General features: G+C 40.8%; 1 protein-coding gene across 2 annotated transcripts; it reads right to left on the bottom strand.

The window, feature by feature from the left end:
* Positions 1-2175: 2175 nt before the first annotated feature.
* On the bottom strand, positions 2176-10831 carry LOC147055346 (ethanolamine kinase 1). Of its 2 annotated transcripts, XM_085915092.1 has the most exons (8): positions 10584-10831; positions 9170-9423; positions 8868-8990; positions 6241-6389; positions 5724-5807; positions 5233-5393; positions 4797-4870; positions 2176-2673 (listed from the first exon to the last, which is right to left on the bottom strand). In XM_085915092.1, exons 1-8 carry the CDS (start codon positions 10827-10829, stop codon positions 2610-2612), a joined length of 1155 nt encoding a protein of 384 aa, XP_085771218.1. In that variant the 5' UTR covers positions 10830-10831; the 3' UTR covers positions 2176-2609. The 2 variants fall into 2 exon arrangements, with proteins under 2 accessions (XP_085771218.1, XP_085771217.1); XM_085915091.1 differs by having other exon boundaries at positions 2199-4870.
* Between the last annotated feature and the right edge of the window lie 4811 nt (positions 10832-15642).

Genomic DNA, 15642 nt, shown 5'->3' on the forward strand with positions numbered 1-15642 from the left:
ATGCCACACATCCTGACAACACGGCAAGCGTCAGCCGATTCCGCCACCTCCTCTGCCGCCACATCGTAAATCCAAATTTTAATTCCCCAAAGGACTTCAGCGCCACCCTGTGTGTCACACACATCTTTTGTGTGCGCGCCCAAGTGTATGTGTGTGTTTTATTTTTATGGAGTGAATATGCGGAGGTTTCATCATAAGCTTAACGCCAGCGTGGAGCCACTTCAATTTCATACAAAAAGTATATGTAATTAGTAGGAAAATGACATTTTAGGGAGTTTTGGCGGTGGTACAATATGGATGTATGTATGTATGGATAATGACAATAATGATGATGATGATAAGGAAGGCATCCATAACTGTCCGACCAAATAGCTATGAGTTGTGGTGTTCCCCAGGGGTCAATCCCGGAACCCCTCTTGTTCCATCTGACCCTGTTTCCATTAAATCAGCAAAAATTCAGCTAATCAGTTCAACTGAGACTGTCTCTAAAATGTAAATGTTAAAAACTGAGGTGTGGACAGGAAATTGATCATTATGTTTTTGCCATCTAACATCGCCAAAACCAAAAATTTGTGTCTAAAAATGATCAGTTTGCTTGCTAACGAAGCTGATCATGTGAAACAGGTGTGTTGCAGCAGGCAGACGTGGAAAACATGGAGGATATGGTTCTCATGTGAACAGGGGTTCCCTAAACCTGGTCTTAACCTGTCCAGAACAGTTTAACGTGTTTTTCCGCGACCATCATGAAGAAAAGGAATTCAGATAATGGATGGATAGATGGAACATGTGTTTATCTCCTGCAGTTTGGATTACAAACCAAAGATTGGACGATGCATATGATGAACCTCACATAAGGTATGTAAAATAGTCTGATGTGATGAAATATCCACTAAAGTTTTATTGTTGCTAAAGTTGTTACAAGGACAGTTGACCACACTTGATACCAAAACACGTGATCGTTTGAAATACTGCAAGGACTCAAAATATACATTTGTGAAAAGAAGTCAGTGTGTACATTAGTATTGTGTGCTGAAAAGTGATGGCATGTCTACTGGTGAGGGGGTGTTGGCAGAACAGCGGGGGGTCAGCAGCCTTGGCAAGCCTTTGACAATAACAACCATCTAAATGCACTATCCACATAAAAGAAGGCTTTATTAAATATATTTTTTTTTAAAACATCATTTGGAAGCTGTAGCTGCGTGTTTTGAAAGGCAGCATAAAGGCCTATACTTCTCTTTTAATGCAATTAGAGGAAATCTTCAGCAATTTTTTTTTTTTCCCAGCAAAATGACGATGGACAAAAGGCCAATTCTTTCAGCTTTCAGGCAAAGTCCTTGGGTACTTTTAAGTGCGATAGTCTACTAATTAAATATTATACGTATGAGACCGGCGAAGGAGGGGGAGAACGCCACTTTAAAATGTAGCGCCGATTGTTTGAATCAGACACGGCTGCAGCCTTGGCGAGTGCAGCAGTGTTACGACCGTGGGCACATGTAAAGAATGTAATTGTGGCCGCTACATTCGCCATGGCGGACACAATAAACGAAACTTTCAGAACAATTAGACGATGAACCCTTGTTATTCGAGTGTGGATTGGACGGGTGGAGTAAAGGTAGGGTTGTTAGGTGCCAAACCCAGAGGGGAAACGTACAAATTGGCCCCTTTAAACAAACTAAATAATATTTCTGATATTAATGGTGGTTGGGGTTAGCTGTAACCCAATGCTAACCCTAAATCTGATTCCACAACCCTAAGCTAATTACATAACACCAACCCTAATCAGTTTCCAAAACCTTACCCTGAAACCCCAGCCGCTAATGCTAACGGCTAACCCCTAACCCTTGGTATAGTTGAAATTGTATTTTGTTTAATGAGGAAAAATAACATTGACATTTGAAGGTAATGTTGAATGAGATGCAACAGAAAAGCCTTTTTTGTCAAGTCTTTGGCTTTTAGGTTTGTGTGTGTGTGTGTGTGTGTGTGTGTGTGTGTGTGTGTGTGTGTGTGTGTGTGTGTGTGTGTGTGTGTGTGTGTGTGTGTGTGTGTGTGTGTGTGTGTGTGTGTGTGTGTGTGTGTGTGTGTGTGTGTGTGTGTGTGTGTGTGTGTGTGTGTGTGTGTGTGTGTGTGTGTGTGTGTGTGGTGTGAGAGAGTGAAGTAAAGTGTGATTAAGAGCTTTGTGATGATGTTTAGGCCAGCGCGGGCATGGCGGCGTTGGAAACAATGTGCTCATGGAAAGAAAGCATTTCATGCATTTAGCCGACTGTTAAATCGGAGAAGCGTTGCGGTTCTTTTTTTTTATCGTAAGCATTGATGGAACGATTAAAGAAAACCCAGCAGACGTGGCCAGGGCGACACTCGTTAATGAATGTCGTTAAATGACGATTAGCTGTACGTTTCATTTGGAACGACCGTTGTTGTTGGACAAAATTTTTCCATTTATTCATGATCAATAACGAGAGTTGGAATATTGCGGCTTAGAGAAGTGAAGGGGGGAGAAGAACAGATTCAAGAATCCACACCAATAGCGGGATATTTCTAAAGAGTGTTCATACTGCAGTTATGTTTTATTGTATGTTCCCCGGTAAACACGGTTACAATGTGCTGTCGATTCATTTCATTAAAAAATATTCTTCTTTCTTCTCAAAGTAGCGGTTGAGTCGCGCTATGGCATACCTGAGACAAAAAACGCAAACAAGTTGTTAGGACAACAAAATGATGCTTTAAACGGAATATAAGAAGTTTTCGCCGATTTTCAAATATAGCGTGATTTTTTTTTCCGAATAAAGTTAGTCACGTCATATTAAAACAATAATTCGTTCCTAAGAAGGCCATAATATCGATTTGTTCTCTAGTTTGCAGGTGAGAAAGTTTTTCTTTGAAACTTTTTCTGACTTAGTTTTATTCCATCAATGGTGGCAGGTCACGCTATCAAGGACAGACCGTTTTGTGGTCTCAACAATGAAGTCGTCTGGCTCGCCTTTATTTTAGGTCAAAAGGTGCTTTTGGAAGAATGTTAGCAAAACTACTCAAGGAACGCCATCGGCCTTGGCAATTTTTGACAAAGCAGTGTTCAGTCGGCTCGGTCAAGTGTGTTTTTTTGTTTTTTTAGTTTTACCGACTTTTGCCTTGATTCTGTTCATGAACAGATTACATTTGCATTGTTTTTTCTTGGAGTGGTGTGTTTTGTTTTCTGGTGTTTTATTCTGAAATTTGAAATGTTTTGTTTTTGCCTGTTTAGACTTAGAAACTTCCTGAAGTAGCCTTGTTAGTGTGTGGTTTTTTTTTTTTTTGAGTCACTTTGTTCATTCCTGTCTTGCTTCATCTTCATTTGTGTCCTCAAACATACCAGAACCATGAAACCCATTTTAAAATAAATGATGCAGAAAAACAGATTGAACGACAACTATCAGTTCAGTTCAACATTTAGCAAATATGACATTCAAATATCATCAATGTCATTCATTTTAATGTCCACTCAAGCTGACAATTCCAGAAAGTGGCGGACTTAACGTTTATCCTGATCACGGGTGAAACTGAGACATTTTTTTTTGTGAGAGGAAAAATGAAAAGCAGGTATTCTTTTCCACAATGTCCTTTTGTGCAAAAATGGACTTGAGCTGCAGTTATGGTGGACCTCCTCCTTGTTCATTTCCTCATAATAATGTCTTTGTCAAAATAACAGGGCTGTCTAGCCAGCGCCGCCGCATATTTAAACCACACACACAAAGTGAGCAAAGTAAATATGGAGTCAAGACGTTCCTATTGTCACAATGCACATCTGGCTCGGATTAAAGCACAAGGCCGCACAGACGCCTGTCACTCGTCGGGAAGTCAGTGGAGATTTGGCTCAGTGGGAGAACAGTGGGAGGAAATGGGCACACACACACACACACACACATGCACACACACACACACGTTTCCATGACTTCAGACAACCTTTACAACATTTAGTTGCATTGGTTTCATGGATACTTACCTCTAACTCTAAAAGTCTGATGTTAGTCCTTTTACCTTCTTCTGAAAGCACTTTGGGGTACTAAAATATATTCACGTTAACTGCTACACATGCACGAAATTGCGGAGTCCCCACACAAGAGCCTACTGAAAACTTTTGAGACATTTGTCCCCAAAACATGGAATGCTAATGGCTGCTAAACATGCTAGCTTATCGTAACATACAAATTGAGACTAATTGGGTATAAAACAATAAGTTGCATAGTGTTCCAGAACCTGAACTTGGACCGACACAACGCTGTGGAATGACGATATGTCTGAGTTATAAATCCACACAACATTTTGAAGAAACATCTCGCTAATGTTATGGAGCCACCCAATATTGTGGGTGACTAAAAACTCAGGGTATCACTGTATGCGTATTTGGGTTCGAGGGCTAGTGGAGCTTTGCAGACCCACCATCCCGTCAATTTCCCGTCGTGCTCGGCAACAGTTAACACTTAAATGAGGGTAACCCGACCCGGCTGTGCGCTAACTCGGGGGCGACCTCGGGAGCAGACGGCGGTAGCGGCGGTGGGGTTCGAGGGACGCATACTCAAAACGCGGGTGCGACGGCCCCCGACGGGAACAATAGCGCCTCTGTGCCTCAGCGCCCCTCTGGATCACATTTCCTCACGAGGTCCGCATCCAAATGAGGCGAGGGTGCTCGCAAGAGGTTACGAAGGAGGAGCGGGGGCGCACGGGAGGGAGGCTGCCGAGTGTCAATGGTGATTTGGATCATCACGGCCAGACGTAAAGAACGATAGACGAGATGAATGAAATAAATTGAAGAAAGCCCAAACCTGTGGAAGTCAAAATCAATCGAGGAGTAGTGAGACTGGAGAATTGCCCACAAACCCCAGAAGAAATTGGATACCTGGTTGGAGTAAAAAGTATAAAAGTCATCAGTTAGATAATGGTTTGCCATGAAAAAAAAGAAACTCGTGAAAAATCAATTCTCCAATGCCATTTTTATGGATGGATGCAAAAATGATTTTCCTTTTTCTTTCACCTGTTTCATCTTGAAAATATTCACGTGGCTCTTGTGTCATTGTTGGAGTGGCAAGAGCACATTTAAAGCTGATAAGTAGGACAATTACATTCAAAAAAAAGTCTTTTACGGCTTTCATTTTTACTTGTCGCTTTTCAATCAACTCGCAGCGTCGCTATCATATGCTAGGTCACGTCTTCAGACAATCACACGATTTTTCTCAGTTGTTATGAAGCGGCAACGCTCACCAAGGAGAACTTGCAGACTTGTACGTAGAGTCGCGTCACCTCGTCTCGGGTGACGCTGACGTCTTGCCCTGTGCAGTGTTTGTAACTCAACTGGTAGGCCTCCAGCCAGTCGCTCTGCAGGCGGCCATTTGGGTAGCGGCTGTAGTCCACATCCTGAACGCCTTTCCAAGCACAAAAAAATATTAGTCATTTGGGTTTAGGCTGTGGTCCTTTTATTCATATTTGATCTTATGTGACTTCTCATTGTAGTATTTTGCCAGTTCAAAACAAAATGGCTGCTGTCTTTTTGTGTTTTGATTTACGCGCTATGGCCTCATCACTTGGCGTCAAGAAAATGGCTGCATGTCATTAGCTAACTGCACTTGGTAATTATGAGAGGTGGCAAAAATGCTTACACTTGGGAGAAGAAAAGATACAAGACTTGAAAAAGCTGAAGTCAAATTTAAAAGAATTCAGATTCAGAAAAAAAAATCAAATACAACAGAACTTACCAGCAAATTCATTGAAGTGATTGCCAATATCGAAGGCTTGGTAGTTGTACTCGGCATACTCGTAGTCGATGAATCTTACCCTCCCTGTTGCCGTAGAAAAATGGACAAAACAGAATTTCGTAACATTGGCTTCTTTCATTAAAAAATGTGTAATCATGCTGAAAAAAAAGATAACAAAAAAGTATGAGTTAAAAATGAATGGATGATAAGGAACTAAATTCATCTAAGCATTGTACACTTTTTTTTTTAAACCATTTTTTTAATTTTGACAGTGCGCTCAACTTTAAATGAAGCACGTCACGCAGTAAGAGCAACTACTGCAGTTTTCTTAAGTGATGACTTCACCACCATTTTTTCCCCCCATATAAACCCACCACAGACTTTTTATTATTGTCAGCAGTATTCATGCAGGTTAATTACAAGCGAAGGCTGGCGCCCTGCGACATGCCCGCATGTGAAAATAATTCATAAGGCATCCCCAAAAGCAACCACCCCCACCTCCCCCTTGTCGGTTTACCGTGCTGGCGGTCATGGATGATGTTTTTGGTCAGGAGATCGTTGTGGCACAACACGGTGGGCGAGCCCAATGGCGAGAGGTGTCGCTCCAGTGACTCCGCCTCCGCCGACAACCTCGCCAAGCCGGGTAACTGAGGGCTGAATGTGGAACTGCAGAATGGCACAAACCACAAAGATCCAAGTTTGCATGATTGGGACGAATGTTTTGCAGTACTAGGAACATGTTTAATTGATAGTTTTGGCAGCATCGCGTGTTCAATGGTTACACTGTCCTCACAACAACTTCAAAATGAAGTAGGATGTGAATCGTTTATAAATTTAGCCCCCCCCCCCCCCCCCCCACCCTTGAGTCAGTTTCACTGAGTGACTTGAAATTTGGTAGACATGTCTATCATGAGAGGACCCACAAAAGAATGTCTCAAGAAGCTATGTCCGAAAAGACACAGAGAGCCTTTGATATTTTTAGGCTCGTTTTGGCCTTTTCTGGGACTCCCCAAAAAAATAAATCGCACCCTACAGATTTTGTTTGATCGCTACCAAATTTAAAGAGTATCGGCTCCGATACAGATTTGACATTGCGTGTTGAAAGAGCACGGTGGGCAGAGTCTAATAACATGTCATTGGTTTAGTCGTGCGCCTCAGAATTTGAGGAGAATTCAGACCAGGAACCCAGTATTACTCGGCAACGTAAAACTTGGAAGGGCTTATCTATCATGAGTGGACCCACAAAAAAAAAGCCATGCCGTAAAACATACAGGAAGTCTGTCATTTTGGTTCGAACCATACACAGAGGCTCATTTGGGCTATTTCCATGATTTCTTGAAATTCAAACTTGTCCTCTTGTCAGATTATTGCCAAATCTGAAGTACGTCGATCTGGACAGATTAGTGGTATGACAGTAAATTGCAAATCTTTTTTTTTTTTGTCGATGTGTGCGGGCGGATCATAGTGGTAAAGTTTGATGAGTTTAGTTCTGCACTTCATCATTTCAAAGAAAATAAACCACATTTTCAGATGACATTTGGAAGTTTTTGGTGACAAGAAAAATAAATATACCATTCACCAAATGCATTGGTTGTTTTTGTCATAGTGTCGCAATCCCCCCCATCAGAAATCATAAGGTATGATTCCAACATCTTTCAATAAAACCGAAAACAGGAATACAGATTTTGGAGACCTTTGAACAATTTTCCATCTTTCTACTTCCTGTTTGTGGCCCCTTTAAAGCCAAGCAGTCGTTGGATAATTACAGTCGATCACCTGCGTTAAACCGCATCCCCGATATGATAAAACCGACTGATTCCCTTTCTGCTCAAGTGCGTCGATTAGGCGTTATCTTTTGAACTCGACGCCATCTTTTTTTGGGCGGAATGCGTGCGTCCGCCTCCTGCTCATTAGCGGGAATTTCCTCCGTTTATCAATGCGACTTATTAACATATGACTCCGACGCCACCGTGGCTTTTCTTTGTGCTCTTGTACGCTGGCGCCAAATGCATGCCAGCGACCCAGCGGGTGGCCTTTATTTTATTTTTATTTTTTTTGCATGCACTATTGCCCTCAGTGCGTGTGCATGTGCGTGAGCGTGTGTTGCAGCTGCGCGCCGCCTATCTATGCGCAGCGGGTGGCGCTGAGGCTGAAGACCTCCTCTGCAGGTGCACCATCTTCCTGCTCTTTCTTTGGATGTTTCCTCTGAAGATCACATTCACGCTCAAGAGTACAAAAGTGCCTCTGATGCCTCTTCTTGTAAAGACTAATGAATACACACGCTCACATACATGCTGGTATTTCTAGTGGGATGGTAATTATGACTCGCGGCATAGCACCATCTATTGGGCCTCAATGGGAGGTGCAGCCTGCTTGGACAAGGCTGGGGGGAAAAAAGAGGGTGAATGACATTGGACAAATATTAGGCGTGTGTTTATATTTTTTACAATTTGGTGTTGCGTCGCAATTATTAGAAGATGTTGTAAAATTGAAGATTAATTCTAATGGCATTAAAAAATTGTACAACCTTAGACAAAATATGTGTTTTATAAATCATCAAACACAACAAAAGAGAATGTACATATGTTGCTGTAAATAGTGTGTGCCTCTAGGAGGCGTGTCCTAGTGGGTGAGTTGAGTTGGCGTGTGAGCATCTGGGCGAGAGTTGTGGCCAACAGCAGCTTATTGCAAGTGTTTGAAGCTTACATTTTAATATCTGTGGTTCTTTTATTCAAATGGCAACTCATAACTCCAAAATACAATCGTGTAAAATGCCTAAGTGCTCACATGTCAGCAATTAAATTACTTATTGTCCTTCAATGAGTATCATTGACTTAATGAGAATATTAATGTTGTTTTTTATCTAATATATGAAACTATAGCCTGAGTTTGGCTGGAAGTCTTGTCTGTTAATCATTTTACGCCCACCTTTGCTCCTTGTGGTCTCCCTTTGTCAAGGATAATGTAAATAATGTCTGTATTCACATTGTAATATAAGTCATGATAATAAATTGCCTCCCTGTAAAGGAGCGTGGTATGCTAGGAAGCCGTGAGAAAATGATAACAGCACAAGAAAATGTTGCTGGATTCACTCACGGTGCTGACAAGGTTCACCTCACAACCACTGAGAGAATGCTTTGGTACCTCTTGCTACTGTCCTCTAAGAGCGTGAGAAGACGAGACAGCTTTGTCCACAGCAGACGTTCGGGAGGCTGAGCACCCGCTGGACGGATGGAGTGAATTCTCGCCATCTCCGCTGCAATTAATCTGCGGGGGGGGGGGGGGGGGGGGGGTGAACACACTTCTTATCTCCGTTTTCTGCTCTATGTCAACGAAATATGACACCACTATTATTGTTACGGTTTGTGGACTAGAAAAACGTCAAATCCCAAGAGCAAAAGTTCAGCAATGATTCGAGGATGAACTGTCCATGCAATTTTCGTGACCTGTATATGGAGGGCTGGAAGAGCAGCTTGTCCTCCAGCACATCTCCAGGAACAAACTGGTAGCAGATGCCGTTGCGGAAACTGCAGTAGATCTGCGGGCCGCAGCCGTGAGCGTGGAGGAGGCGGAACATTTCCACCTCCCGCTGGCGATCCACAAAGAGCTCGGTCCGTTGACCGTACACTCGTACCAGCACGCAGTCGGACTCGTCCACCGAGCAGCCCAGCAGTTGGTTGGTGATGCCCTCGGTGAACGTCTGCTACCGGAGGAACATGAAAGAATGTTTGACTAGCGAAAACGGGTCGGTAATCAAAAGAAGCAGTGAATAGAAATCAATCCATTGATCTACAAATATTTGATGTTGAAATGGGTCATCAAAAAAAGTTCTTTTCCCTGCATCTGCTATTATTAGATGCTCTGGCAAGGACTTTACAGACAACTAATTACAAGTGGCAAAAGACAAAAATGTCTTTTCACCTTTACTTCAGTCCAAAATTTTTAAAACTACAAAAATATTCATCGCCAAGGTTGGCACAGATTAAGGTTAAAAAAAAATTCCAAGCCCGTCCGACATCATTCAAAATGAATACGGTCCGGTTCTGACACTCGGGGCTCCCCGTTAAAGTATCTGCTGACATGACACAATGAATTTCTCATTCTCAGCTGCGGTCCCAGAGCAGGTGTCGCTCATACGTGGTCGCCCCCCACCCCAAATAAATAAAAGCACAATACGTGATTAAAGTGGAGCATGTGCTCTGCGTGTGTGCTTTAGTAGACCTGCCGCAGATGGAGAGGTCACCCGGCCAATGTGATGTCACCTAACAAACATAAACTCTATTTCAGACTCTGATTGAGCCAACATGGCGATACAATGAGTTTCTTGTGGCTACCCCAACACACCTCTATTCTGAAGACATTGTCGTTTAGTTCTACGTCTGTACAGACAAGAAAATAGGAGAAAATATCAAAATATGAATGCTATTTTTAATGTTCTGCAGTTGATTATTGTCATATACTTGTAGATGGTAAGATATTTGGTGCAATCTTATTTCTGAAATATGAAAAAAAAGAAATTCTTTCTTTCTTTGGTAGCTAACCCGGAGGGCGAACAAAGTTGGACATTTCAAAATAACGGGAAAAAAAAACGTACAAAACGGCTATGACAAGTAAAATACAGCACCAAAATCAGAACAGCGCTCACGAAAATGGGGGGGTCCTCACTTTGTGACATCACAATGTGAGAAGCCGGTTATTTTCGTGGATCAGGCAGGGCTGGTGCTGAGAGAGAAAGAATGAGAAGGAATGCTCCAAAATAGGTAGGACATTGTACGAGAAGAACATGTGAGTGGCTTTATGTGACGTAAATATGGACAGACAAACATCTGACGCTAAAGGTCATTAAAAACGGCGACTGGCCTTCATTCGGATGTCTTGTGGCCTCCAGTGAGGTCTCAGTGTCCTGAAGAGGTCCAGGACGGAGGTGCGGTCTTCACTTTGATCCACACGGACGTCAATGTGGAGAAGTTCATCGCTGGTCTTCATTTGATCAGTGTACACCTTCTCCAAATTCATAAGCGTTTCAACGCTTTGTCCTGTCTGCTGAAGCAACAAGCTATCGAGTGTTGTGCTCCGAGGCCAATGTTCCCGTTGACATCTTGTCATGACTAGCAGTTTACTGATTAACGAGCATCACTGGACCACAGCGCTCATACTTTGGAGCGTCAATCAGGTGCAAAGCTACAGGGTGGCCAAGGGGGACCGTGACCACCATTTGTGACTTTTTGAGATTTTGCAGTTGAAAAGCGCTGAATGAGTCATTATTAATTATTATTGAAATTTTGTGATGGAAAAAAAAATATTTTTGGGTAATTTCAAACATTTGAGCCTTATTTATATTATTTATTATATTTTTTTATATATTATCTGATATTATATTTTGTATACTTATACTTGGTATACTTATAGTGAAGCCAAAGCTGATCGCGTAAACAAAATGCATTTCATCGGGGTATTGAGGGAGGATTTAAATAATTTAGCCTCCTTTGCATGCGTAACAGTAATTGCTCCAAATACTTAACAAGCTTTTAGACGCCAGCTCGCCATCAAAGAGCGTCTTCAGCATCAAAGAGCAGCTCCATTAAAAATGTACACCAAGCTAGACATTTGATTTTATTTTTACAGTTTGAATGCCACCTGCTGCATATGGGGCCTGTCGCATGTTTGCTGTCCATGTTATGAAAAGATGTGAACTTTTCAAGGTCTTTGATCCTTGGGAATGAATCATTGACAACTGGATGAACAAACGAGCAACAAAAAGGTTACTGAAGTGTCTCTGTTGGCCTTTTGAAGCAAAACCGGAGGGATTCATTATGACTTTACTCGGGAATATGTCAGAATTCATATGTCATCTGTTGAGGAGGTTTAGTTGTTTTTTTTTGTGTTCTTTTTTCGTATTAAAGTTCTTGTTTCAAACAGAAACACCAGCCATCTGTCATTGTTGAAATTTTTGATTTGTAACATAGTGAAATTGATTTTTTTATTCAACTTTTGACTGACAATTAAGTTTCCAAATGTATTACATTTTTTAAATTACCCACTTGAAATTTTGCAGTTGAGAATTAGAAATATTGTTCTGAATGACTTTTCCAAATCACATTTTTCTTAAATGGTAACAAAACTTTCACATTATTATTATTTTTTAATTCAACACTGTATATCAAAGTTTTATAGGTTTTTTTTGAGAACACATTTTTTAGTATCCCAACAGAGAACAGGTGAATGCTTTATCGAGACACAAAGCCGCCTTTTCTTTTGCCGACTATTGAGAAACGAGAACATTCCTTTGCTGACAAGGCAAACGGTTGTTACCGCCGTCCTTTATGCGCACATTTAACCTTTTTGATGGAGTCGACCACTTGCCACGTTATCAAGGCCTTTCATTTGTCAAGAGAAAAAGTCATTTCAGATGTCCATACAGTATATTTATATTTCTTCTCCAATCAAATATAGAATAGAAAGCCTTTATTGGTATTGTAAGGTGCAGCTACAAGGAAAATGAAATATGGACGCCCCCCTCAGCCCTTGAGAGGCCCCCTGCAATCCCCACTGTCATTTCCACCAACACTTTGTGTGCAAACGCGCTAATGGACAAATTTAACACATCAAAAGGAGATTCAATTTTCTTTTCAATCACCGCGCCTCGGAAGAATAGCGCATCAACAATAAGGGTGCCATTACTGGGGCGGAGTCATTCGTGGCGGGGTACCGAGCCACCGGAGCACGGCGTAGATGTCACCAACTCAGCGCCGCGCTTAGCTGACAATTTGATTGTCGGGGGGGGGAAATTACACCAAAGTGCAACCCAACGAAATTAAAGAGCTAACGTCTTATGTTACTAGCCAAAACAGCAGCACCGAGGAAAAGGCATATTATACAATGAATCATTTTCACCTTGGTTTAAGATCCACTTTTGCTCCTTGGCATAATATAAAACAGTTATTTTGTTGAATATCATTATAAAAATGCCCTTGTAGAAATAAATCTGTGTAAGTCATGAGCGGTAAATACAGTTAATGTGGTCATGACAGGTGCTCACCAGCCAAAAGCTGCTTTAATGAAGCATCCAAACTCATATTCACGTATTAAATATGTATCAACGGGTCTGTGACCTTGGCTCGGGCCCCATTTCAAGTTGAACTGAAAAAAAAACAAATGCGTCTGTAATTATATGTTCTTAATTACATATTCACTTTGAACAGATTGCTAGCTCTGCCCTCCGCCGCACTTGCGTTAAAATAAATAAAGAAAATCTGTCAAGTGGCTTATGCGCTTGGTATCTACTTGTCCTCAAAGCAGCTCTTATTCCTTCTTTTCAATACAGAAATAAAGTTATTGAATTCTTGCCACCATTGTGCACATGCATATAAATGCACAAGCACCGGTGAGGAACACACAGGTCATCTGACACACACAAACACACTAACACTTGAAGTGTCTTTCATTGGTCTTAATAAAAACGTTATGATTAATTTTATATAGTTGACAAGTGTCTCATTTTCACAGTCAATGTAGGTGAGCTGACTTGAATACCACTTTGTCGTTAGTCTCAAAAGAAAGAGACGAACTATCTCACCAGCAGTGGACCACACTGAATTGTTTAAGAACTGGTGTCGGGCACTTCGACACATCTATGCGGACATCATCAACACCTGACCCCTATATAGACCACCCTCGGAGGCCGGCCTCTTTGACCTGGGAGCAGAGATGCTGGCGTGGCTCCACGAATATAAGTTGGAGCTCTGATGTTACACAAAAGTCTCAAAATGAACCTTTTAAAAATTCCGCACCACTTTGCGACATATACCAATTATTTGTAGACCCATAAAAAAAAAGTCTCAAAAAGACAGTTAAATCGTCCATTTTGATCGCTTAGGAAGTTTCAATTTCGATTTACACCATGTAATTTTATTGATTAAAAGAAATTGTGTTATGATTTGGAACCATTGTATCACAATTGTGTTTATACACAGAAAAACAAATAGATAGCATTGTCGTCTGCAGGCAAAGTAATCTCGCCAAAAATCCTCTGAGATCTTCAGTTTTGTGTGTTTGTGTGTGTATGCACACAAGACCTAAATGGAGAAGGCGTGCTGCGGCGGCATGTTAATGGTTAGTGGGCCCCAGATGACTGGTGGAAGGGGGAAACGTGTGCTCGTGCGTGGGTCATATTAAAGTTTAACAAATGTCGCTTAAATGAACGCCTCTGTTTTCATATGATGGCTGATAAAAAATAAGACAGTGAAGGGAAAGTCAATCTAAGTCAGTTTAAAGGATGCTTTAATCCAATATGAAAAGCTTTGTATGTGTTTTGGGTTCTTGAGACTTTTTTTTGTTGATCTACTCATCATAGACACGACAACAAAATTTTAGGTTGCTAAGTAAAACTGGGATTTTTTAAAAACTTTTTTTCTTTCTTACCGGCCATATGAGTACGAGTAAAAGTTGTAATCACACCAATGAATTGTGTTGGATTTATCCAAGGATGCTCAAAAATTGCCCGAAATGACCAAATCGTGTCGAAAAGGGCAAACCACCAAAAATGTCAATATTGTGATACATACAAGACATGGTACATAAAATAATGTGTGAATTGCATTCAAGATAATTTTCTGTCGTAATTAATCACATCCCTACATCGTCAAAAAAAAAAAAAAACAGACACACAAACATATACACAATCTCACACTTATAAAAAGGAAACTAATAAAAAGAGCCTTTGAAAGTAACAAGACTGCGGTTGCTCAAATTTTAATCACCACATTTCATTAATTCATTCCTTTTTCCACAAGCACGCTCTCTCCAAACGCATCTCGAGCTCAGAGTTACTCAACACTCCAAATGTTATTTGCAATGTTTACTTTCTTTATCCTAATTTTTTCCATTTCCAGAGCACAAATAAATAAATAAAAACAAATCAACGCAAGCTTTTGAAAGGATTTCGGGCTCAAGGACTTTATAAGATTAAAAACAAATCAAAAAAGGATACACATGTGGTGTCCCGCTGACCCCCCACGCAATTGAATGCATCGCTACGCATTCAGACTGCAAGGTAATTGTATATACGAAGTCCATAGAGAGAAATATTTGTATTGGAGGACATTGAATGTACCACACAAGTCGTTACTACTTTTCACTTTCGCCTACTTTGGCCATGCAAATATATAAAAATCCTCCTTCGACCAAAGGGGAAAAATGGTTTAATGGTGAGCCTTTTGAAGATTGTTACTAACCAAAACAGCAGCACCTGGCAAGATGCATGAACGTCTTACTCCTGGTTGGCTATATTTAAAAAACAAAACAAAAACCTTCATTTACAATAAATAAAACTCCTGGTTGGCTATATATTTTTTTTTTTTTAAATCATTTGAGATAAATGAAACACTATTACTTCAACCATTCCCAACAAAATGAACAGAGATGACGAACTTCATCAACTCAATAAAATTGATTGGCTCTTATAGAAAGGTTTTGAAGCATTGGTTATTAGGGGACTTTGGGAAAAGTCACAATTGCTAATGTTAAATTCAAATTGACAGACAAATAAAATAACCACAACATTACGACATTATCACATATCACGATAAAATCCATTCATCTCTGATAAAAAGCTGTGCCCGATAAAAAGTCTTTATCAAATTCATTTCATAAAAAAAGAAGTGCTTGTTGACTTTTTTGGGACATAAATGTAAAAATGATGGAAAGTGTTCTCAAGGGTTGCACAGAAAACCCGCCAGTGCTAAGTTTTGCTGAAGTATTTCCGTCAAATTCCACAAATAGAAAAGTGAAACCAAATATTTTGGCTCTTACGGGTTGCTGGAAAACTGCTAATTTACGCTAAGCATTAGCATGGTATAAAAAGTAACTTGAGAAGGGAAGGACACGTCCCCTTCACCAGCGCGCTGGTATTTTTATTGAA

The sequence above is a fragment of the Syngnathus leptorhynchus genome, chromosome 6 (assembly GCF_054491065.1).
Source record: "Syngnathus leptorhynchus isolate UIUO chromosome 6, UIUO_Slep, whole genome shotgun sequence".
NCBI classification, from domain to species: domain Eukaryota; kingdom Metazoa; phylum Chordata; class Actinopteri; order Syngnathiformes; family Syngnathidae; genus Syngnathus; species Syngnathus leptorhynchus.